The sequence below is a fragment of the Parus major genome, chromosome 7 (assembly GCF_001522545.3).
Source record: "Parus major isolate Abel chromosome 7, Parus_major1.1, whole genome shotgun sequence".
NCBI lineage: Eukaryota > Metazoa > Chordata > Aves > Passeriformes > Paridae > Parus > Parus major.
The window spans coordinates 27,369,518-27,395,282 of record NC_031776.1 but is presented as its reverse complement, the minus strand read 5'-3'; the positions used below and the strand labels follow the sequence as shown (position 1 = coordinate 27,395,282).

The 25,765-nt window shown below is 38.2% G+C and overlaps 2 protein-coding genes across 3 annotated transcripts; one reads left to right on the top strand and one right to left on the bottom strand.

Annotated features, from left to right (window-relative positions):
• The first annotated feature begins 272 nt into the window (after positions 1 to 272).
• On the top strand, positions 273 to 17,549 carry HACD2 (3-hydroxyacyl-CoA dehydratase 2). Of its 2 annotated transcripts, XM_033516163.1 has the most exons (7): positions 273 to 343; positions 4,072 to 4,189; positions 4,478 to 4,496; positions 7,152 to 7,240; positions 13,252 to 13,373; positions 14,060 to 14,238; positions 14,934 to 17,549. In XM_033516163.1, exons 1-7 carry the CDS (start codon positions 288 to 290, stop codon positions 15,014 to 15,016), a joined length of 666 nt encoding a protein of 221 aa, XP_033372054.1. In that variant the 5' UTR covers positions 273 to 287; the 3' UTR covers positions 15,017 to 17,549. The 2 variants fall into 2 exon arrangements, with proteins under 2 accessions (XP_033372054.1, XP_018863091.1); XM_019007546.2 differs by lacking the exons at positions 273 to 343; positions 4,478 to 4,496.
• LOC109022744 lies at positions 17,282 to 25,665 on the bottom strand. The gene is made up of 3 exons (XM_033516165.1): positions 25,458 to 25,665; positions 24,237 to 24,323; positions 17,282 to 19,273 (listed from the first exon to the last, which is right to left on the bottom strand). Exons 1-3 carry the CDS (start codon positions 25,467 to 25,469, stop codon positions 19,061 to 19,063), a joined length of 312 nt encoding a protein of 103 aa, XP_033372056.1. The 5' UTR covers positions 25,470 to 25,665; the 3' UTR covers positions 17,282 to 19,060.
• Between the last annotated feature and the right edge of the window lie 100 nt (positions 25,666 to 25,765).

Here is a 25,765-nt window from a genome sequence, read left to right as displayed (position 1 = left end):
ACATAAACCTCTATTTAGCTTTCTGTTTTCATGTAAATCTTGATCACGGTGTAACCAATTTTCTTGATTTACACCAAACCTCTTAGAGAATTCCACTCTTGGGTGGGATGTGATTTATGATGCTTTAACATGAGCTACCTTTTTCTGGACATGGTTGTGATTAGATGATTTCTGCAATTTGGGGAGTTGCCATATGAATTCTGTGGTCATGGTCATATTTCTGTGTTGTCTCTCACTTCTCTTTTGGAGTAGGTCACCGAGGGCTCTCACCGATAATTTCTCTTCAAATGGATGAGGAGTTTGCAATTCCCCTGGACACTGCTGAAATTCCACAGTATACAAGGTTGAGCTTAGGAAAAAAAATCAATTTATTTGTTATTATTATGAAGCCTTTTAAAAAGGTAGTTTTTCTGAAGTTGGTTGACAGAAGCTCAGTTGTTCAGATGAAAAGATTGAAAGATGGTTATTGATCTGGTGGCAGTGATTATTTACTGACCCCATGTCAATCAGAGTGCTCAGACTTAGTTTCTCCAACTGCACTGACTTGGAAAGAATTGTGAAAAGGAAAAACCAAAAAATTCAAGGTGCCCAGATGATGAAGTGATGCTCTAATAGCACATGAGATTTTTTTTGAAGTGGTTTGTTTGGTTTGGTTTACAAAAGGCTTATAAACTGAAGCACACAACAACATTGTGCAGTATATAGGTAATAAAGTAAATGTTTTAAAACCTTAGTTGCCTTAACTATTAACTTTATTTAAAATAGATCAAGTAACAGTCAAAAAATCTCAGCATAGCTACTGTATTTATTTTGCTTTTATCTTGACTTAGCTAAAGAAAACATAACCTACTCCAAAAATAATAGATCTTATTTCTGGTTTTATGCTGTAGTGCACGTAGCATGTGGATTCCTGCACAAAAAAATGGTTTTTACAAGAGCAAAACAGTAGAAAAATGATGTGTGCCTATGGATTCCTGACCTGAGCTGCATGCACTTACCATTTGGTTCGTGTTTTGGGTGGGTTGTTGTTTGTTGCAGATAAAGGACCAGCACGGTACAACAGGGATAACCAGTACTGCAGTTGGCTCTCAGCTGTACTTGCTCAGGTTTTTCATGGTTCAGAGCATTAAACTGCAGAAAGCTCTGCATCTTGCTTCTCTAGTGTTCAGGCAGACTCTATTCCCATCACAGTGTGAAGCTGTGTAGTTGTGCGTGACCTGGCATGGGAAACTCACTCTGGAGGCAGAGATGCAACATAGAAATTATTTTTCCTAAAAACTGTATTTGACCAAAATCACTGAATAGTTCTGGGTGAGGAGAGAGAGCATGCTGTTAGAGCTGAGTGTAAACATTAGATAAGCTGCTTTAAAAGGTGATTATGTTTCTTATTTTTAGTCAAGTGCTGTAAGTGACTAGTACTTCTGGGTATAAGTAGCTGGTGGTGGTATAAACAATGAATTTAAAAAGGATTTCACACAACAAGGTAATGTAATAGCTTTTGAATTTGCAAGAGTTGGTGTTAATCAGTGTTGAGCAAAGCGTGTTCCGGGTTATGAGTTTCATTGTCCATGTCTTCAGTGAGTGGTTGTTGAATGTCAAAGTACACTTCTCCCTTTCAGGTGCACTCACCACATAGCTCTGCTGTATTCTCTTGCATAAATGTTACGGAACCTCAGTCAACTTTGCATAAGAAAATACCTTTTTATGGTCTGTGAGAGAGTCAAGGGTGTTAACCAAAGGACCTGAGCACAAAGCTTGTCTATCAAGTCTGACCAAATGAAAGCAAAAAAAACCCTGTGTGTGCAGTACTCATTTTTCTTACTCTGGATTAATCAAATAATGGTAGTCACCCAGTTGGAGTTTGTAGACAGGGTAGCAGTAAATTAATGAAATGTAACTCCAGCTCTGTGAGGTAGAGTTCAGTGTGTAGGTCAGAGAAATGAGCTTTCATGAGACAGTGGTGCCTTTTGCTGCCCTTCTAAACTTCTTGCCAAGTTCCATTTTCAGCTGATATTCCTTGGTTTCACCTTCTCCTGTTCCATTTTGTCTAGTCTTAGAGGGTGAAGAACTATTTAAGAATCGCAGAAGCAGGACAGAGGTACTAATAGCTTCAGCACAAACTAGGCTCAGCATTTAATTTCATATAGATTAATGCTGTGATCTATATCAAATGTTTTTTTGAAGGATGGTAGATAGAATGGAAAGTATAGTCTTGCTGGAGTCAGTGATCTGGCACGAGGGTGGAGATGAGCAAAAGGCTGGAGCTCCTCTGGGAGCCGTGGGATTTGCCAGTCTCCATTCAGGTGAGAACAGTTTGCAGGCACAGCCAAGAACTGACACCTTGTGCAATTGGAGAAATTGCTCAGTTCAGCAGTTTCTCAACAAAAGTGGAAGATCAGGAAAAACAGAGAAACTTGAGAGATAAGAAGAGCACAGTATCAACCTGCTCTGATTTCCTGTTCTAAAGAAGAAGCAGTTGGTGTTGCAGGGGAGAATCACTAATACTGTAGTGCTTACTGCTTTATTCTGCACTGAAGTCCAAATACAAAATTAATCTGATTTATTCTTTGTAAACAGCAATTACTTGGCAAACGTTTGTCCTTTGGTTTCACAAGATGGCTTTAACTGAAATAACTTGTCACTGTGAAGAAAGGGAGGGCTTGTTCCCCTTTCCCATTTATCTTCCCCACTCCCCCTGCTTTTCTTTGATGCATGTCTTCCAGAAGTTAAGGCAGAAATTAATTAGCTTTCTTTCAGTTGTGCTAACAGATTTTGTCACAAACACAAACTTGAATGCCAGGGTTACTTATTGTTAAAAAATATGAACTTCACTGTGTATTTCAAACCATTATTACATTTGGGATAATATGTGCACATACTTTGCAATATCCAAGGTAATGTGGTACTTGTAAGGCTCTAATATGCTATGAATAAAGGGAATTTCTTCATCATCCCTGTTACAAAACCACAGCTACACACTTTTGTCCAAAGGGCAAAAACGATTGTGTAGTCAGTGCGCTTGCTGTGTGTCTACACATTGAGGTGGATTGTTAGCAGAGACGCTTGATTTACTCGAGGGGTTTGGGGGGAGATGGAGGTGGAATTTAGAGTAGTTGAGTGTAAGACAGCCAGGATGAGCCTGTCAGTGAAAGGTTTGGGAACCCCTGTTAAGGATTATTCTTGACCAACCAACCTCTTCTCCCCATGTTTGCCAAAAGCAATTGGAAACTAAAGTTAAGTACAGATGCTGCTTTCAAATGGAAAGTGTTTGACCTGCGTTTACCACTCACCTTGGGTTTGTGGCTTGGCACAGACTTGACTGAAGAATTTCTCATGTGGGCAAGCACCAGCTCTGGACAGCTGTGCTAGTTAGTGAAAGCTTCAGCAGCCAGGATAAAAAATTCTAGGTTTGATTAATTACCTGAAGGAAAATCAGCAGGGTTAACAGGTCACATTGTTCACATACAGTTGCAGTTACATGGGTGCTACTTACATAGGCTCAGATACATTTGTTGGTTAAAAAGGAAAACTGGGATGGGAATTGCCATGCTGCCTTCAAGGCTTTAGCAGGCTCAGATTGCTTGCAGTTATTTATCTATAATGATTTCTTATATAATATGTGCTACCAACTAAGCTGGATGACCTCTCATAAAGTCTAGGAGTTTACTTTGAACTGAAATGTTAAAATCAATACCTTCTGAATCTTGTTTATTTCATGCTGCTGTAAGTTGGTAAGAGGTCTCTGACAAGCTGTCAGGGGTTTTCTGCTTAAACTGAACAAATGCCAATCTGCCATGAATACATTCCATAACTAAATTAAACAGAGCTCACTGGAAAATAAACAGAGACATAAGAGATATTAACACCATGTTGGTGCTGAAAAATGCTTTAAAAATGCATCATCTTTCACTTGGATAAATTTGTAGAAGATGCAAGTATTTAACATTTCCAGTGTTGCAGAGTGGATTTCAGGACAGTTCTGCCTGTTGCTTTCTCAAGTATCGAAAGGGGGATTAAAAATTTCTTTTTATTTATGCTTTGCTTAATGTCTCCTTTTTTTCTCTCTTTCAGGTGGCTCGTTATTGCAGTTGGTCTAGTTCGGGCATATCTGGCTAAAGGCAGCTACCACAGCCTTTACTATTCAATAGAAAAGCCCCTGAAATTCTTCCAAACTGGAGCTTTGCTTGAGGTGGGTGTAGTCCTATTCCCTGGTGTTACTAATATTTGCATGAACATGTTATATTTCTTACATTTACTTTAATTCTACTGAACAGCTCACACAAAAGCTGCATTTTCCTTTTAGCAAGCCATGAGGGAGTTTTACTGTCTGCTATTTGGCTTGGGCAGCAGAGCTAAATATTAATCTTAATCATTGAAATGCAAATACTGAATCTTAAGCTCCTGTAACAGAACTAAATGTGTGTCTGAATTGCTTAATTTGAAATGTTAGTGATTTGAATTTCTCTTTCTGTTCTAGATTCTGCACTGTGCACTTGGTAAGCTTGCAAATTTTCAGTTTATTATTTTTATAGAAGACTGCACTTTTAGCAATATATTACCAAGAAAAATGTTATGCTCTGTGAATTTCTAGATTTAATTCTTGCATAACTTACTGATTTTTGAAATACATTCCATTGTTTACTCCCTAATTTGAGAAGTCACCAAACAATAAAACAGTGCTTCAGCTCCTATCTGAACGTTCACTAGCTGCTATTTAAAGAGAAGGATGGCATTTGAGGTTCCTAAAGCTGCAACTACAAACTTGCTGTTTTTCATCGTTGTCCAGGCAGCCACGTTCTGCAGGGGGTATTAGATTGTAGGTTCATACTGACTTCTGTGGGGTGTTTTAATGACCAAGTGAGGTGTTGGGAGAATTGGTGCTAGGAATGTGTCAGCAGAGGGCAGTCTGGTTCTGTCGTTGATGAAGTAGTTCTGACCCTCCTGAATCATCCAGTTACTCTGAAAATGTCTTCAAAAGGCAGTTCATAAACTGCACAGATCATCCCAATAAATGAGTGATCATATACACCTCAAATGAATGTAAAGTCTTCTCAGAGTAAACTGTGTGTATCATCTCTTTGCCTGTGCTGCCAAGGCAGTCCTTCCAATGCTGTTTAGTTTTACTAAATCTCAATTACTAATTGTTTGTTACAATTAACCATACTTAAAAAAAAAAAGGTTAAAAATTAAAATGTGCCATTTTTAAAGTCTTATTGAACAAGTGGCAAGAAGGAAAAGTTTAATCTTGGAACACTGGAGAGAAAACCTTGCAGATAAAATGCTGGTATTACCAGCCTAAATCCATAATGCTGTGCTATTTTCTGAACCTAAACTGGTGTGCAGACACCAGTGTTTACTAGTACTAAATGTAAGAATGTAAAAAATACAATTGGACTATCATTTCCTCACCCTTGGGTGTGTATGTCCATCAAATCAGTGAGTAGCAGGAGAGAGTCCTGTGTTTCACCTTCCAGGCTGATGCAGAACAGCAAATAAGATGATTATACAGCCTGCCTGTGTGCAAAACTAATCATTCTGGCTCAGTTGATTTGAGGTGTGGATCCATTTAGCCATGTTATCCATAATAGCACAATTTAATATTAGAGAGACCCATTAGGGGAAAGTGGCAACATTTTATGCCATTATTATTCTATCTCTTTGCTTTCCCTAACAAAGCTCTTTTGCAAAAGACTGGTTTTCTTATAACTGGCTGTGGATTATATTTTTTTTCTGTTAATGGAAGTGTTTGTCAGCTAAATAAAGTGAGGAGGTTTTGCACAGCTGGATGCATTGCTGCTGTCTGCTGCAGTCCTACTGACTATAGCAGAAGTTTCTATGCAAGGAGAAACAGGAAATTAGCAGATTCCTTTGCCCCTGCTGAACTAATTGCTCTAACTAGAGCTGTAATTCTCTGTCAATAGAAGAGCTTATGTGTGACAGATGGTTGTGTGTATCAGCATAACTTTTCTCTCCAGATCTTTTCAGTAGAATCTGAAATGTTAGCATCTGTGTGTCAAGTCCTTCAAAATACAAAGATTGATAAGGGAGTGTCTCTGGGTGAGAACAGGACTTTGACATATGGCAGAGATTTAAAAAATGTAGAGCTCTACCTGGAAAGGAGGTGACATGTAGCCCAGAGACCAAGACAACATGATAAAAGTGAAGATAACTATGTCTGCAGGATTTTCCCTATTTCCTCTCAAAGAAGCCAAACTTATCAATGAAAACAATTCAACTGAAACTTGCTTTTGACTTTTCTTATTCTTTCTTCCTGTTTCATTTTCCTTTTTGGTCTCTACATCTTTCTGAAGCTGTTGGGTTCCCTGTGGTTTTCATGAGCTTTACAAGCACATTTTACTATATCTTAGGAGCTACACCTGCTCTTTATCATTTAGCTATTGGAAGAAAATAAAACTTGGAGAAGTGAAGTTTTGAAATTTTGTGTAATCTTACAGTCTAAAACTATTCCTGCTTTATCAGACCTAGCTGTGTAGGGTCCTTTTACTGGCAGGTCAGTTGGCACCTCAGAACTTGGTGAAAGAACCAATGATATTTCCTTCCTTGAGAAAATCTTCATGTTGCTTCTGTACCTGCTGGTACATCAGGTGTTCCCTGGGGTTGGTTTGTTGTGGGGCTGGTTTGGTGGTTTGTTTTTTTTTTTTGAGTTGTATTTCCAGGAAGGAATTCCAAATTTTGCATATATCAAAATATGGGCTAGATCAGTGTTTCTGAAAAATACTTAAAATTTGCAAAACATAATTTTACTTTTTAAATCACAGTAATGAAGAGTATCTTGGATATTTTAATCAAACAGGATTTATTTGAAAGACTGTATTCCAGAAGCTGTTTGATTGAAATTATCTAATTGAGCTGTTCTGTGTATTGAGGAATGTGCTGTGATTGCAACAAGATCAATAACATTTGTTTGCATTTTGATGCAGAAAGCCTTGTCGGGGGTTGCACTGCATTACACTGTGTAAGCACACTGAAGGACTGACTTCATATTTTCAAATTAAAAAACAAAAACATATAAATGCTTTCCTTCCAGAAATTTCAAATAATTGGACTTTGGTTTAGCTGTGTTTTATTTCCCCCTGCTACCTCCCACTCTGGTAGTCAGAAATATTTACTAATTGCAAAATATCTTCCAGGCATTGTTCCCTCTTCTGTTGTTCTGACTGCTTTCCAAGTGATGTCAAGGGTTTTCCTGACGTGGGCAGTAACACATAGTGTAAAAGAGGTAAGTCAAGCTACGAATTGTTAGAAAAACTATTGATCCATTCTGAAAAGCAAGTGTTGATTGCTGTCTTACTGTCCTTAAAATGTCTTCTGTTTGTATCCCAGCACAGGAAATTGCTCATACGAATTTCTGTAGATCAAAAGAAATAAAAATAGATCTGATGTCATCTTTTGTTGACAGTCAAACAGAGCAAAGTCTGATTCTCTCCCTGTAAGACATTTAGCTCCTGGATAGATTCTGCAATCCTTACTGACAGTTAAACACATTCCAGTGTGTAATACAGAACACAGAATTTGGTGCAGCCTTCTAGTGCCATAATAAAAAGCAAAATCTCATTGCCCTCCTGCATATGCAGTTCACTTCCTGTGGCATTTGAAACTCCCCCTCAATTGTTTGTGCACAACAGTGCCTCAGTGCTCTCCATTGTCACTCTCCAGGATCATCTTTCCTCTGTCCTTCATTCAATTTTCTCATATTCAAACACAGGTAATTTTGAAGGGCTGTGTATGTTTTTCTCACTACTCACCACACCAAATAGTGCTTTATGTGGATCTCTTCAGAATCTTTTGGAAGCCATATTTTTTGAAGATTTTTCCTGACAGATGTTTCAAAATTTAGACATGCTTTAATTGGTACAGGTTATGGTGACTGACTCATGTAATGTGAATCCTTGTAGTAGCCTAAATATGCTGCATCTCTGCTGTAACTTTAGCCAACTACTCTTACTGGTTTTCTTCTCATTAAAAGAAGAAATTAGTCTTGATAGCAGTGTCAGCCTGGGTGCCTGAAATAAGTGACAGTCATTTTATGCATAAGATTATTTGTGACTTGTCATGGAGAATGGCTTAAGGAACTTGTCTTATTACAAAGTCTTGAGGGAAGCTGCTTTCTCTTCCTTCCTCCAAACCTGTTATCAGAGCATCCATGCACATGTAGAGTACCATAAGTCACTGTAGTTCCTAGCAATTAACAGTCCTTTCTGGTATTGTGATGCTTGTTCATCTGAAGCTTTAGTTTCATGCTACTTAAAATGGAAAAATGTTATTTTTCTCAAAAAAATGTAAAATTTATTTTGTAATGGACTTCCCTGTTGCTGCAAATTAATGTACTCTGGTCTCTGTTAGTTCACCAGAAGTAAGTACTAGGTTTTGAACAAAAAAAAAATAATAAACATCATAATCTCAAGACATGAGATTTTATATGTATAGAATATGTTAAAATATTAATATCTTAGGGGTTTGCCTGTTATCTATATGATGCTGTGATATCTAGTGCTTCATAAAGAACAGTGATAATCTATTTTTATGAATTGTCTCCTGGTTTTGAAGTAACCCAAATATTAAAGGTTAGATTGGATGGATTAGAGTTATTCTAAGTGTTGTCTATTAGGCATCAAAGAAAAACCTGTAATATTCTGGGTTAGATGTTTTGAAACTTATGCCCACATTTTCACCAGAGAATACCAACAAAATGGGAGCAATGAGTTTAGCCAAACATTTGACTTTTAACACAGATTCTTTCAGCAATAATCCATGCAGATTTTTTTCCCCCAGACTTGTGTGGTCTTCTGTTTAAAGTCTTGCAAGAGACTGTATTATTTGTTACTTTTTTAATGTCTATCCACTTTTAAAGAAAGTGGATATAAGAATGGTGAGAATGAGGAACATGTGATGAGTTTCTGACCTGTGACTTAGAGCAAATAAATCAAATAAGAGGCTGTATTCTGACCCCTCCCTTTCCCCCAGCCAGGGAGCCTGCAGGCTCACCTGGAGAGACGTACTGCAAGTGTCACAAGTGTTCTACTTTCTCTAAAGGGCTGTCTGCACAAGTGAGCTCCATGGTGAAGGCCAGGATTAAATTCTCACACAGCTTAATGGAACTTGTAAGCAATGCAGTTGCATGATGAGGTTCTTGTAAAATAAAATGCAGTTTTCCTCTTTAACTTTTTGAGTGAGACTTGTTCAGTATCTTGCTTTTCCAGGCTGTTTTCATATATAATACAGCTAAAAGAAGAAATGTGTATTGCATCCCTCCTGTCAGGATACACTTCTAGAAATGTGATGTGATTTGAAGCATGCTTCTTACCACTAACATGTTTGTGCTTTTTGTTGACTTCAGTGCTGATGTGTTGTTAAACTCAGTATGAAGTTATTCACAATAAAAGTTGAAGCATGGCAAATATTAAAGCACTGCACACTGAGATTTTCCTTAGCTGCACTGTAGGAGCAGTTGTTGGTGTTGTGGATGAGAGCTTGGCATGTCATCAGTGCTGGCTATAACGTCAGAAAGGAACCAGTCCAGTGAATTTTACTGTTTCCCCTGCAAAGGAGGATGGAGAATGAGCCTGGCATGAAGGGCTGGGAGGATGTAGGCATAGGAGAACAGACAGTGCCCTTCAGTTCAGAAGATGGTTTTTGAATTTGTGTGAGCAGTGAGATCACCTGGTGACATCTTGGCAGGCCTTCATGGAGTTCCATTCTGATAGATAATTCTGCACACAGTTCTGATGGGTAATTAAAGAATGGTATCAGCAGGCATTTATTGATTATCCCATTGGGCTCAGTTACAGATAAATTGCAAATAAGGGTGATATATATTTAGAGAAACTTCAGTAGAATGCTCAGGCAAGAGATGCTATGAAAACAACAGATACAACATGTAAAGCTGGTTAATTGAGACCCTGGTATCTGCAGCTGGGAACTGATATCTTCAATCAGTAGTGAAGCATACTTACTTAAAAGAGGGAAGAACATCTTAACTTAGGGTATTTAAGACTAAGTTGTAGTAAAAAATCCTTGCTGGAAGGGTCAGAACTCAGAATGGCTGAGTACAGTTGAAAAACTTGATTCATCACTGCTTTATATCTATGTAAAATTAGAGCAATACCATACAACACAATGGTCTGTCAGGCTCTTTGCGCCTCCTGTGAAGCTTCCTTTTTCTTTTTATTTTCTTTTTTTTTCCCTTAATTTTATGTTTTATTTTTTAATTACTGTACCAGAGAACCAGCTCTTTGGAGAGAGACGTGCTGTTCCAATATTTTCCATCATTACACTTGCATAGTGCTGCTGGTTTTGCTCTTCTGCATTGGATTGCTTAATTATGTGTTTAGCTGAAATTTTCTGCAAATTTGCCAAACTGTTACTCTTAACATAGAAAAATTTCCCTTTCCAATCTTAAGGAGAACATTAAAAACCTCTCAGGCTTTATTTTGTCAACTCCCAGTTCTCATCTTTGCATCTCAAAAGACAGTGGTTTCTTTTAGATTTTAGCAAACATTGTCTGCTATTCACAGTATTTAAGAAAAACTAAAATATATTCAGGACCCTCCTTGATGATATGTTGGCTTGAAACACATGCCAAAAAAATTATGCCTGTTGTTTGATAGACCCCTATTAAGAGAGTTGGACAAGCAAGGTGTCAATAAAGTGTAAAAGAGGTTTTGACTTGTGTCTAAGACTTCCTTGAAAGATTGGCATGCAAAACAGTAGTGGAAGAAGAATTGAATTCTCAGGGAGCATTGGCCTTAGTGGTTTATTAAAGGTCTACTTTAGGTAGATATATAAATACACAAAGGTGTATTTGCCCTATCTTCAACCTAGAGGAGGAATGATGCAAATGCAGCATTAGCAGTGGCTTAAAGAATAAGACTCCTGAGAAATTGTTTTGTGAATCAGTTCCCAGTACATCTCAGTCATCTTTATCTGAAGTACTGAAAAACTGGTAGTGCTCAAAAAGATGTTCTGATAATGGGAGACTGGTGACAGCTGTGTGAGTGTGCAAGAAACAGACTTTATAATGATAACCACCAGTTCCCAGTCATCTTTCTTCCTTAAACAGGGACACAAGCTATGAAGGCACAATCAGTGATTCTTTAAGTGACCTAACAGGGTTGTGTGTTTCATAGTGGTGTGAACTGTTTTAATAACTTAGAATACAAAGGAGAGGGGGGAGACCAGACCTTGAAGGCAGTGTTAGAGATGTCATGTGATAGAACTGGACTGTAGCTGTTGTAATTTCCTTCCATGTGTATGATTCACTGTTAGTGTCCCAGATTCTTGCCCTTGCTCATATCCTTGGCTGCTACTTCAAGCTGCAAACTTTTAGGTTTTGACTTTACTGATTTCCATAGCTAGGGATGGAAATGGGATTTAAAGCACAGGTTGAAGCCTTTGACTCAGAGGTTTAGGTGAACTCATCACTAAGCTGCTACTCCCCATTTGACCAGAAGATGCAGCTCTGGAGTGCTTGTCAAGCGCATTTCTCCTTTGGAACAGCAACATCTGGGAAGTGCTGTTCACTTTTCCGTGCTGAGAACTAAGTCTTGCTTATAAAGCAGACCCCAAACAGGATTAGGATCCTGCAGCAATGTGTAAAAATAGATTTGGTCTCTTCTCTGAAAGTCTTCAAATAATTTTTGGATTTTGTTCTTTTATGATGATGTAAGGGAGATTAATATATTAAAAAATTACCAGAATGTGGGAAAAGAATAAGGTGCTTTTGCTGCAAAGTGCAGTGAAAGTGACCTGAAATGTTACACACAGCAGAACAGAGATTTACAGCACAATACAGATTACCAGCGGCTCTGCATTCCAGGATAGCTCAAGATTTCTGTATAAATTTTTCTGGGTTTTGCAGTCTCCAACAAAGCTTTTTCTGGATAATTCCTATGAAAAAAATTCCCTTTTTTTACCCAAAAGTATATGATCAGTCCCTCCTATTAACAAGTTTCTGATTGTCTATATATATATATATATATATATATTCTTGTTCCTTTTTTTTTCCCTGTTGGTTTGTACTTTGTCCAAGATGAATAGAGTGCACCACCCACATTTCCTGACTTCCTTTTCCCTTTTTTTAAGAGTTGGAGGAAAAGAGAAAATATGGGTCCCTGTGGCTAAGCTCTTTTTGTTCCCACAGTCCACTGAATTTAGGTTCAAGGTGCTCATACAGCTGGGAATTCTACTGAAGAGGGCAGGGAGAGAGGGAGAAGGATGCATAAAAATTATTTCTGCTTCCTCAAAAGTTTGTACTGTGGGTATGTGACCCCACATATACTTGATCCATCTGGAACTTGAACTTTGTAATGATGCTCCGTAATCTAACAAATATAACTCTTCATTTTAAAGTACATGCTTTTGAGGATTGACATTATAAAGATAAAGGCAGTTTATTACAGAATATTTTGAACTTAAAGGGACCCACAAGGATCACTGAGTCTGGCTCCTTGGATCAGACCCATAGCCTAGACCAGCTGAGCTGATCTCAGGGTTAAAATGTGGAGGGAGTTGTGGGGTCACTGAATTAATAAAATGTCACTGATGTGTGAATGACATAAAAGCTCCAAAAGGTGTAAAGCTCCAAGAGGTGTAAAAAGTGAAACATGATACTGCCTTGAGTGTAACTTTAGAGGAGCTATGCTAGTTACAATAAGCAAAAAATGGAGCAAGGAACAGTAAATCAGGTACCTGTCAAACTTACCTGAGGTAAGAGACAATCTGAGCATCATTTTCTCTTCTCAGGCTGAGATCTGGTGTTAGCTGTTTTGCTGCTGCTCAGAAGCAGGACCACAGAAAGGAAAACTTCTGTGCTTCTGCTCTGAAGTACCATGAACTACTATCAGAATATTAAGTGTAAACCAGGTATCAAGTGTTAGACCATTCTTTCTGTGATAGAAGCTGGTACTGTATAGGAATGGGAAGAGTTAAGATTATACTCAGCATTTCAGGGGTTTCTTGTACCAATTTACCTTGCACAGAATATAAGAGCTTAAATTACCCAATCATAATACAGAGCTATTCGTAAGCAACTAGAAAAATACAGAGCACAATAAAAGAAGGGTGTTTTACTGTTGTTACTAATGTTGCTTTTAAGCTCATTCTTGCAGTCTGTTCTCTAAAATGATGCAGTAAAGCAACCCACAGGAACTGATTTCTGTGAGGTTTTCTTGGGTCTGGTGAGTAACTGGTAATTCTCAAGTTCATACAAAGCCTTTTTTTCTGTTCTTACAGGTACAAACTGAAGACAGCGTCCTCTTGTTTGTAGTGGCCTGGACAATCACCGAGATAATCCGTTACTCTTTTTACACATTTAGCTTGTTAAACCATCTCCCTTACCTCATCAAATGGGCAAGGTCAGTAGCATAATAAAAAAAAAAAAACTACAGCCTTAAAGCACTGATCTGACAGGGATATTTATCTTGTGAAGTAGTTGCAGTACAAAAAATTAGATTTTGCCTTCAGGTAATTGCCCTGTTTGTGAACATGACTGCTTAGCTTTTTTCCAGCAGATTTTCAGGTTACAAAAATCTATTGCGCTGCAAGTTGAAAGAGTAGTTTGTATGAACTCAGTTCCATTTACAAAATAATTGTTTGTAATAAACTGATACTTAAGGTAGGGGATGACAGTAAGTAAACTGGCATTTAGCAGTAATTCTTGAATCCAGTGGTTGTCGTTGAAATAATATTTAAGCTCATTGATTAACATCAGCTATATTTGGCCCTGTTTTAAGTAGTAAAATTACCTCTACCAAAGAGTTCAGAAATTAAAATAATGAAGTATGTGTCTGTGAAGAGAATAGTTTTAAAGATAGGTTTTAGATTCTCAGATAGAATCTTTAAATATTTCCAAACAAATGCTGATTTGAATACTTACCTTGCAATAATGTTTTTACCATGCCATGCTCTAATCAAATAAGATGTAAGAAAATTTAATACTGAGTGGAGAATTAAAAATTTGAATATCTGTAAAATCATTTAACAAATCTTTTGTCAGAGTTTGTAATAACTTTTAATTCTTTCCGTGTTTGTTTCATTCTAGGTACACTTTGTTTATAGTATTGTATCCAATGGGAGTCTCAGGTGAATTACTCACAATATATGCTGCATTACCCTACGTCAGGCAGTCTGGCTTGTATTCCATTAGTTTACCTAACAAGTACAATTTTTCATTTGACTACTATACATTCCTGATCCTGGTCATGATCTCTTACATTCCAAGTAAGTATGAGTTTCTTAGGTTTCTTAGTATTAGCAGCTATACTGGGAAAAGCAAACAACTGTGGGAGTTACATACATAGAAGTAACCAATGTAGCCTGCTGATGACCTTGTTTAATTTTTGTGTGGCTCACAAAGGTTTAGTATCTCATGGAAATTTCAGCTTTTGTTGTTTGTATATGCATGTTTTCCATCTTCTGCTTTCTTGTTCTGCAAACATACTGTGTACCATAGCCTTAGAAATAAGAGAAAAAGCTCTGGATAGAGAGAGATGGAAGAGACATTGATGTGTATAAAATGCCTTAGAGTCTGAAAAGTGACACTAGAATTCCAAAAAAATCAAACAAATCTGGATATTTCTCTTGAAGGACTTTTTCTGCCCTGCAGTCTGTTTTCTTTGAATTGTGTGCATGTGGTTAAGGCAACTTTTGTCACCTGCTTCTACCTTTAAATAAGGCATTTTGCATTTCATTAAAAATGTGATTGCTTTAGCAAAAAAATTAATAGTACCTGAACCTTAAGAACAATATCAGTTCATCTCTTTAGAGGGTAAAAGGCAATGGGTAACTTGGGCAAAAAGTGGATAAGCACATCCTCTAATAGAGAATGTGACTATAATATCTAATGGAGAATAGTGACTGTGCATCTTGCAGGCCTCTCTTCACACCTTACTGACTTGAGTCTGTTTTCTCCTCAGTCTTCCCTCAGCTGTATTTCCATATGCTGCATCAGAGGCGAAAGGTACTCTCCCACACTGAAGAGCATAAGAAGTCGGAGTAATTCCAACTCCTTTTCAGAACTTTTCAAACATCAAAATGCTGCAGTTTTTCAATACCCAGCACATTTGTAAAGAGTATACCAAGATAAGTCAGAGGTAAAAGACCAGTAATTTAGCAAGAATAACCAATAAATCTGATTTCAGTGAAATTCCAGGATGTCAAATATTGAAATAATTTTCAGCTTGCAGTGCTTCAGAAAACTTAAACTTTATATGGCTTGGCAGTTAACCTTTTCCTTAAATGATGTGCTAAATGGTTTTCATTTATTACTAAATGCCTGAAGGTTGCAGTATGAGTGATGAAGCTGTACCCACTAAATGCCTGAATTGGGATTATATTACTGATACCTCTTTTTTTAAGTGCTTGACTGCATGCCAGAAACTGTATGTATTGCTGTGAAAGCAAACAATGTGCTCTGGAATACTTCAGGATAATGTCAGAGACTTCAGTGGAGAATGTAATCTGGGAAAAGTGTTGAATTTAGAAAGGTAGGTTGTGTATTTAAAAGGTGATGGGAACAAGAAGAAGAAACCAATTACGGAAAATGAGGGGAATTGTGGTTCTTTAGGAATTTAAACAGTACAGTGTCTGACCAGAGTGTGTTCTCTGAAGATCTTGTTTAAGCTCATCACTCAAATGCTAAGATTAATTCAGAGGCTGTAATTCTTATCTGAAACCTTAAAACTACCCCAAGTACTGCATCCCTGAATACTTTTTTACATAATAAAAAAAATAAATAAATTAATACTAACTGTAATACTTCTAGTGGTATCAGTAATGAATCTAAACAATATAAAGGAGTAGGTCACCCAGAAGCAGGTGCACTTCTCCCTTTTTTATTATAAATTATCATCTCTAATCATTGTCTGTGATACTCATCTTTCAGTACTGAGGACTACTTGTATTTGGGGGCCTTGTTCCTTAGCCTGACTTTTCTCAAGTGACTGAGGTCATCATTCTGGCACATCCAAGCAGGCAGTTCCAGGCACTCGAATTCTGAAGTGTTACAAAGTCAGAATCTGCTCCTTGCAGAGCAGATTATCTCACGTGTTACATGCTGCCTTTGCAGACTGGACAAACCACCCTCATCTGTTCCTTGAAAAGAGTGGAAGACCACAAAAAGTTATATTCTCCTAGGTGCTTTCTCTGGGTTCTCAGGTTTCACCATCCCTTGGGAAGGTAAAAGGAAAATGAAAGAGCTGAGAAAGCCTGGTGGTGGGGTAGGAAGCACTACTGCTGTGTGAGCTGTGCCCCAAGTCTAGAAGAAACTTCTGATGGGGAGTAAAAGAGTGGGGAATGAAAGGAATAAAAGGAGAAGGAAAATGAGTAGATATCCAGGCAGAGACAAAAGGAAATGTAGGTTATGGCTTTGCTCTGTTAGGAATTGATGGCCATGCAGTCAGCCACTAGACCATGTGGACTTCCCTGGCTTCCCTCTTGTTCCATGATTTAGTGTCTAAATGAGGTGTGACCGCTCCCATGCTACCTGCAATGCTGCCTCCTGCTGTGCCTGCCAGCACCTCCCCTGGACACGGCCCAGTTCTGTTTGACACATCCCAGCTCTCCCTAAACACAGCCGGGAAGTACTCAGGACACAGGCTCTCTGTTCTAGCAGCTGGGAAGAGCTGGATTTACAATTTTTTTGGTTTATGCTTGTCAGAGCTATATTTTAAAAAAACAACTTGGCGTTTTTTCAGTAATTTTCTTTGGCTCCATCAAAACTACTGAATTTTCCTAACTCTCACTATATAGAGTCTTTCCTGTTCAACACAAACAGGACTATTATAAGCAGAGAGAGGACAAGAGGCAGTAATAATCTTTGCTTCTATTTTCAACATTTTGGAGCCAATTATTGACTGGATTAAAAAAAACAGGACGTTGTAGCAATTTGGGTGTTGGTCTTTTCTCCAAAAGTTCTATTATCCAAAGTTACAAGCAATAGGACTAGAGGATATTGCCTCATGTTGTGCCAAGGAAGGTCTAGGTGGGATATTGGGAAAAGTTTCTTCATGGGAAAGGATTGTCAAGCATTGGAACAAGCTGCCCTGGGGAGTGATGAGAGTCACCATCCCTGAAGGTATTTAAAAGAACTGAAGATGTGGTGCTTAAGGACATAGTTTACTGGGATTTTGCAGTTTGGGGGTGATGGTTGGACTCAGTGTTAGAGGTCTTTTCCAGCCCAACTAATTCTGTGATTCTATATGTGACCTTATACAACCTCAAAATGGTTTTGGATTCAAAGATGCAACAATTCAGTTCATTTCTGTATTAGGTTATGTGCTTTGTTGTAGTGATCTGAGAAATGTTATATTATTCTGAACTCATTGTTTGAAAGTGTAAACTTCCACCTCTGAACAAAACATCTCCTTTTGCTTATACTTGCTGTTAAAGAAGTTAATGTCAGTATTTCTGAAGGATGTCATCTAAAAGATCTGATTTCCTCATGTACTTAGGTTACTGGATATTGTCAATGCTCAGCTCCTGAACTTTTCTTAATTTGATTTCTGTGCCCAAATAAAAGATTTGGTTTCAAATCTGTTGGTCCAATTTGGAGATAAAAAATGGGTGTGTAATACTCCTGCATGAAACAAACTCCTGGCTCTGTTGATGAGACAGATACAGTACAGATCTATAGCAGATAACTCTGGCACCATGGAAAAGCAGAGCAAGCTGCCAGCAGTGAGAAAGCTTCTATACAACCAACACCTTTGCTGAATCAGTTTTATAGAATATTTGCTTTAATTGAAAGTATCAATTATGAACCAAATGCAAATAAACTATGGCCTTTCAAAAGAAAATGGAGTTACTTTTCCTTTCAAAAGAAAAAAAGTTGCTTTCACAGTAAGAATTCTTACCAGCAAAATTGATTTACAAATCATATTCTGAAGTCTGAAGATACAGTTACTATGTACAAAAATTCAGTGTTTCATCTTGCAGTGCTTTTTCAAATTTATCTTCCATGGAAATTACTGGAAGATGATCTTGAGAGAGAACTGTAGTGTGATGCCCTAAAACTGTTTGGGTTGTTCCCTAACACTGACTTTGCTGACACATGTGGGGTTTCTGCTCTTTATGAAAGAAGTTGCCCCTCATCTGTCACTGAAATTGTAGTGGTTTCCATGAACTCTGTAATAGAAGCTTTGATTGGTGCTGTGTCACAGATGCAGGGGGGTTTATTTTCCCCACAGGCTGTTTACTTGGCTTGCATGTTCTCTATCCCCATATCCCAACCAGCAGGCCTCCCCTGCTTTGGTACTCTGTTGTGTGCGCTGGTTCAGTTGACAGCACTTTATGTTCCACCCTGCCAGCTCTGAGTTAGTCACTACCCTCCAAAAGACCAAGGTTATCACCAGTGTCTAGTTTACAACTGGAATTGTAGAAATGTTCATATTTGTAAATTACAGTAAGAATGCAGGTTACAGTGCAGGTAAATTGTAATTTTTCACAATGTGATATTTTTATCAGAGGGTTTTTTTCCTTATCATTATGAAGGTTGGCATTTGTGTGGACCAATCTGCAGTGTCATTTTAAAACCTATCTTTCAGCTTAAAATTTTCATGAGTATACATCAAATCATATATTTTGATGTATATGTCAGTGAAACTTGGGTGAAAACTATATACAGTCATTTTTGTATTTTTTTCTATGTTGTGAAGAATAAAATTGTAATTTTATAAGTCTGATTCACTAAGATTATTATAAGTTAAATGTATTTTTTGTATATTTAGGAATCTGGTATTACCTGGAGCTCTGAAAGACTAAGCATAGATTTTTTTATGCATGGTTGAAAGATACTTCAACTTGATAATGCAGTGAAATGGTTTGTATGCTAAAATACTAGTCTGTGTTTTTGCCTTGTGAAATTGATTCTGTGCTCTCTGCCTGGATTTGGCCAACTGATCAGTGATACTAATTGCTATAATCCAAATAAAATAATTCTGAACAAAATGTGTTGTATTGTTACTGTTTAAGGAACAAAAGCAGATACATTACAAATGTTAGGGCTGTATTTTTATTCACTTGTATACAACGCATACCTTTAAATCTACAAGTTCTTGTAGCATATGTAACTCTGGAGCTCAGACAAAAGAAATAAGAAACTTCTTGCTGTTATTAATGCTCTGCTTTCCACATTCAAAAGAAGTACTCGTAACAGCCCCTTAACTGTGTCAACACTCACAACTTCCTGAAGGATCCTCAATTGAGTGTGAGCTCTTTGTTCTCCGGCTGTTATCTGTACTCTGGATGCTGATGGTTCCTTTAAAAACAAAACAGAGTATTATAAATGTAGTGGAATGCTTAACTAATCAACAGAATACTTCAGAGTTCATTTACTAAATATAATATGTCTGCTTCCACGGCAACGTTTTTAGCATTTTTAACACTTCCTGAAAGAGATTTAAAAACTGTGTCTAGATGGCATTAATGCTCATAAATAACAAGTTATAATCCTCTAATAGGAACTGAGTGGTAGCTGCAGTGTGAGTGCTATTATTCTAGGCATATGCTTGTCATAAGATTGCACAGCTACAGTGATTTTTTGTTGACTGAAGACAGGATGAAATGATGTTGTCATGCCCAGCATCAGCACATGTCCTACGCATGACGGCTGTGACTTAGCACTGCTGTGTAATTAAAAGCTCGGAAATGCTGCACCGTGGAGAGGTGCTGAGCTCTGTTTGTGCCTAACAGTAACTATCACTGGCTATTTGTGTTCCCTCTCTGCATTTTGAAAACTCCGTGTGTGTGGAAACTATTTTAGTTCCCTAGGGCAACAGTAAAAAGTCTGAAAAGCATAAGGATTCTGTGCTTGTCAGCAAGTTAATGTCACAATAATGTGTAAGGCTTATCTCAAAGCATTGGCAATTCTTGACATAAGACTAGAGGAGGGATCTGCTGGGCTGCTGAATATAAAATAAAAAGGTGTGAATATCTGTGTGATTCAGTTTCATGTGATGTGAACTGAACATTTCTACAGTTGGAAGTGATTGATTCAAGCCACCCAACTGCCTGGAACTTCCATTTAATATCAAGTGGCTTTTAAATTCTGCTTCCTGCCTCCTAAATAAATGCTCTTCCACACTTGTCAGAAGACTTAAAATAGTAAAATAATTAATAAAGCTTCTTAGGTGGTTTCTGAAGGCTGTCTTTGAAGTAGTTGCAATTTCAAATGTGGATGAAAAATTTGTAGCTCCTTTGATACTGTTGATCACTAATTTCCAGGATAATACTTCCCTTTACAAATGTGAAAGATCCTAAAACCCTTATTATGGCCTCACAAGTTAGCTTGGGCATTACTGATATCAGAGGTTTGTTTTTCTCTTTGATGTGCTGACATTGGTAATGTGCTAATATTAAGGAAAGAGAAGTTACTGTCAGTATTATATCTTAATTTTTCCAATGGTTTAAGTAGATGCATATTATTTCAATCTTCCTCTATGAAATCATAATTCACAATATTTAGAAACATTTCCATGTCTGATTATACTTGCACAAACTGTGCCACAGCTGCCTCTCTCTAGATTTAATTTATTCTGTGCAGTTTGTACATAGAAATTTTACATTACCTGGTACTCAATGAGGATGTTATTATTGGGAAATGCTTTGGTGGAAGTTTTTGCAGAGGCCTATTGAACTGAATTGTGAACAGTAAATTACATTTTGTCCTATGTTCTTGGCTCCTGCTACGACAGTCTGCTCAGTCTTTTATGACCTGTTGCCACCTGTAAAACTACATGAAAAACTTTAGTACTGACATTTTCTGGTTTGAGCACCTGAAGTTGCAGAATCGTAGCTCCTGTGTAATTAAATTTGGCCTCTTGGGTAAGACACTGGATGAGTCTCAGTCTAGAGAGATAATCCAAAGAATATATATAAAGGGATACAGGCATTTCGGGTATCTTCTTTAACATTAGTTTTAAGTTAATGGCAATGTAAAGATTTTTTCTTCATGTAGCAGGCCCACCAAAACCATCAGTTGTGGAGAGTACGTAGGAAGTGGAGGACCCTCCAATCCGCCTGACAATAGATGGCTTTTATGAAATGGGTTTGCCATTTAAACGTTTCTTTGGATGAAATACATCCTCTTCACTTACTGGATAAGGAAAGATAGTAAGTGCTGGTCTTCTGTATGTAATGACTGTCAATAAAATGATGAGATGGAAGAGAAGAGGTACTGGAGGTTACAGAGCTCTACCACTGTGTTTCCCAAAGAATATTTGGGCATTGACAAAACATGAAACTTTCTTCCTGTTCCCTTTGGAATCCAGTAGTAGTTGTTGTTCTTCGGGGCGAGGGTGGCGGTATTTGGTTTTGGGAGGAATTTTTTGTTTGTTTATTAAGACAGTACAGCAGCACTTAATGGAGATGCTGCAATGTTTAGTCTAGTGTGCTGATGACATGAAGTTTGTTTTATTTTACTCCAGGTGTTTATTACAAGACTGTAAGAACTGGATGCACTGACTTAGGTGCTTTGTTTTAGTCCTCAGCTCCTGTGTATAAACTACTGCTGGGAAAGTTGTTGGTTTGAGAGTGTCAAGTGAGTTTCCTTACCCAGCTTTTTGGTGCAATTTAGATTAAGTAAACAAAGAACTTTGTTAGCAGACTGGAACAGCGGAAAAAGCTATCTTGCATCTGCAAGAAAATGGATGTGAAATTGAAAGTCAGACATTGCTGGATAGTTTACATAGTAAAACTGGATACTGTTACTGTTAGTTAACTAGTTGCTCAGTAAGACAATCAAAACCCTGTTACCTTGTTGTCAGAGCCCTTTAGCAGAAGCATACTGTGCAGTCGGAAAATTCAGAATTATTCTTCGAAAAAGGTATTGTCAAGTCAGACAATGTGTGGAAACCTGCACTAGGCTGACAGGTGTGTTCAGACAAGGGTGTAAAAAGTAAGCATTCATGGGCTGCTGTGCTCCAGCTTCCTGGTGGTGCATAACTGCAGATGAGGCCTAAGCATACTGGATTTTGAGTAAGTAAACTCTGACAGAAAGATGTGGACCTCCTACAGAAAGATGTAAAACGCCTACTGTTGTGCTCTGAACTTCATGCAGGCTCCACGAGTCCACTTGGTATAGACATTTCAGTCCTGTTATCCAAAGGTGAGCAGGTAAAAATCTGTGCTGCAGTTAACAAATGAGCTGCTGTGTTCACCTGCTGTGAGAACTGGAATCCTTGGCTGCTTTTTTCTTAATGTCATGAGTATGTGAATTATGTGCATTATGGTGAATTTCATGATGCAGTCCTCCTGAAATTGCGAACATGCACATGCAGATCTGTACCCCAGCTTTGCTTGGACTAAACAGCATGGGCATGCAGAATATTTTATTTCTACGTTTGGGGTAAAATATGGGTGCTGCTGTGAAAAAACATAAATGTGATTCAATGAGCACTTTGTCTTGCTAGGCTTCTTGTGTATCCCTAAAAAACCCCAAAAGTCAGTAATGAGTCAGATTGTTTTGGGTTGGGCTTTCTGTTTATTTTTTAAGTCACTGTGGTTTTGTGTTTTCACTATTTTCTCACTTATGTTTCTATTCCTTTTGAATCATCAGATTATTGGGAGAGGGGTGGTGTGGAGCAAGAGAATTTGTAACAGCAGCTTGTTCAGTTTGAATATTTCATGGCTCCAGGCTGGATTGTGTGATTGTTTCTTGGTTTCAAAGGGCTGCTTTGGATATTCTAACGTTCTGGATTTAATGCTTCCATGAATTTTGCAGTGCATGAAGACCATGAAGAGTGAAATGTGACACAGATGTTCTGAGGTCACTGTCTAGTTGGTATTCCCCATTTGAAGTAAATAATGGAAAGAAAGAATGCTAATGTTTGTCTACTGCACCTGTTGTAATAATAATAAAGTAAAAAAATGTTTTTATACAAATCATGAGACTACATGTGAAACCAGAATTTATGTGAACTTGTGTGTTGAAGTTTAGATCTGCAACACTGGCTCTCTGTTGACTGCCTCAAGGCTTCCTGAAGGTTCTTGAGGAAGCCTCATCATTTAAGTGATTTTGTGCAAGCAGTCTCTAAATCTTCCATGTGTTTGCTTCTATTTAGGTATTATTTTAAGGAGATAAATACCTTTTGAAAAAGAGGCATGGTTCAGTTTTAATCCAGAATTTTATTAAGGTATGATTGAAGGTAGTGAATGGAATTTTGCCCACCAAGGTCATGATTTGTACATAACCATGCTGGGAGTGAGATATAGAAGCTCCTCAATTTTACACTCATTCTTTAGAAAATGGCTGGGCTAAGTTGTGAAAGAAAAAGGCAACTCCTGTCTATGTATAATTCACTAACAAAGAATGATTGCCTGAATGTTCTTGTTATAAATGCTCAGCATTTTTACATGACTTTACAGCCACCCAGGATATGCAGTGTTTTGCTTTTGGCATTACTTTTTTGGGAGAGACAAACATTGTATCTTACTGCCATTTGTAATGAGATTCCTGAATTAGAAACAAGAGTCAGGGCTTGAAGAAACTGCATGTTAGAAGGAGAGCTGTGGATAAGCTGTCTGTATTATGGTCAATATCCTTAATACTAAAATACCTGCTTGTTGCCTTTGTTCTACTACTGTTCTGTGTGATCCAGTAACATCATCAGCTACAAGTGGGCATTAAAGTTTTTTACTATCCAAGTGGAATCTTACATCTTTTTTATAGCCCTATATGTTTTCATTGTGTGAAATACCCATTTAGTTGATGCTACTCTTAGCTTCTAAGACACCTTTTAGCTTCTTAACATCCTTTTTTTCACATTTTAAGGATTTTCTGCAGAATCTCAGAGTTCTAAGTGCTCCTTTACTTCTTTAAACTCAACACCTCATATTTACCTATCTGTTTCTAAAGTTACAAACTTCTGGTTGAAGACTTGTTTTTCCCTGTATCAAGGACAAAAGTTTTTTCCCCTCTGGCTGATTTTTTTTTTTTTAAACACCCTGAAATTGATTAAGCATCAATTCTTATGACATTACAGAAAAGCAAAACTGTATGTCAAACAAAATGGCATAGTGAAAAGAAACACAAATGATACCATAGAATTGAAACTACCATTTTCCTGGTACCTTTGTATGTAAACTTTCTGGGGATATAACTTTCTGTGACTGGAGTCCTGCCTAGGATTCAGGCTTACAGAGGCTATCATGATGCAAAAGCTAAGACCTCATTTAGTCCCAGTGGTGAAACATAAAAATATTAAAATTACTTGGTCTGTTACCTGAGCAATGCTTTGTTGATATCCAGAACTAAATGTGACAAGATGTGGATGTTGACTGGTTCTTATACATGCCTTCATAGTAATTTTCTGTGAAACAGAATTAATTTTAGGGTCACCAATTAATTTTGTGGATCACCTTTCTCCTTTTTCTTAGTTTTAGTGTGAAAAAGTGAGATCTTTTACTGCTGACTTTGTGAGAAGAACTCCAAAATGTGATTTTGTGTACAAAAGAAAAAGAACTGCCCCAGTTTACAGCTCACTGATGAATTGTTTTATTGTCTTTATCCCTTGGGTTCAGGCACTGTGCAGCCAGGGTAACCAACCACACAATTCCTGAGTGTTGTTCTACTCAAACAGAACAAAAGTAGTGTACGGATAGTGACAGTGTTGTGCAATATCACAAGAAATTATAAATTCTATCTGAAGGATAGTGGCATTTATATATGAAAATGTCCCCTCATGGAAAGCAAACTGTGAGTCCAATAGTGATCGGCCGCAGTCCGTAGCATCTGTCAGGAAAGTGCCATGTAAGTGAGCCCCACTGTGTGCATTGTTTACTGAAAAGCTTTAACTGTGAATTCCTGGTAAGAAAAAGATGCTCTGCGGAAGAAGCTGCTGAAAATTCAGCATATGGCTTTACAAAGCACTGAAATGCACAAAGGCCTAAATTGTTTGTGGAGTTACTTGCACGTGTAAAGGACACGTGAAGGGCTTCTGTTGGGAAGGTTATCTGGTTTGGCTTTTTTTTCCCCAGCTGTGTCCAGCGATATTACCTCTCTACAAACGTTGCTTATCTCTGTCCCTTGATAACCACAGCTTCAGCACTACCACTGCTAAGGACTTACTCCTGAGCAGGGATTGTCAGTGTTTGAACAAACATCTAGACAATTACCAGTTTCAGCAGCTTAAGCCAAGCAGTTATCTGATATGACAGTTTGTTTTTAATAAAACACGATGCAGAACATCAAGCAATAATATTATTCTTAGTACATATGATGCTTACCTTCAAAACACTGTAAATCATTAATTGGCTCACTTGCATCTGCAGAAAGAGTGGCTCACCTGAAAGAACATTGTGGAAGAGTCTGGAGATGGAAACTTGCTGGGAACTGCTGTGATGTCGTCATGCATCACTCCCAGGTTAGGGAATGTGCTATAAAACGCTGTCGGGTGAAGGTGAGGGCCGTAGCTTATGTGGCTAAGAAAACAAGGTAAACCTACCGGTGTGTGCATTTTACCCTTGATTTCTGTGTTCAGGTAGGTCCAGTAACAGGTGCCGATGTTCTGAGAGGCTTTTCTGGGGCTTGATTTTCTTCTGTTCCCCCGGCCGGCGGTGGTCGATGCCGCCGCCCGTGCCCCGCCGATCAGGAGGGGGCTGGTCCCGGCCGGGAGCCCTGAGGCAGCGCACGGAGCCGGCCCCGCTGACCGCGGGCGGCGCCGAAGGGGTTAAGGCGCCCCGCCCCGGGCGCGCGCATTGGCGGGGCGGCGGCCAACGGCGGCCAATGGCGGCGCGCGGCGGCGCGGCCGCG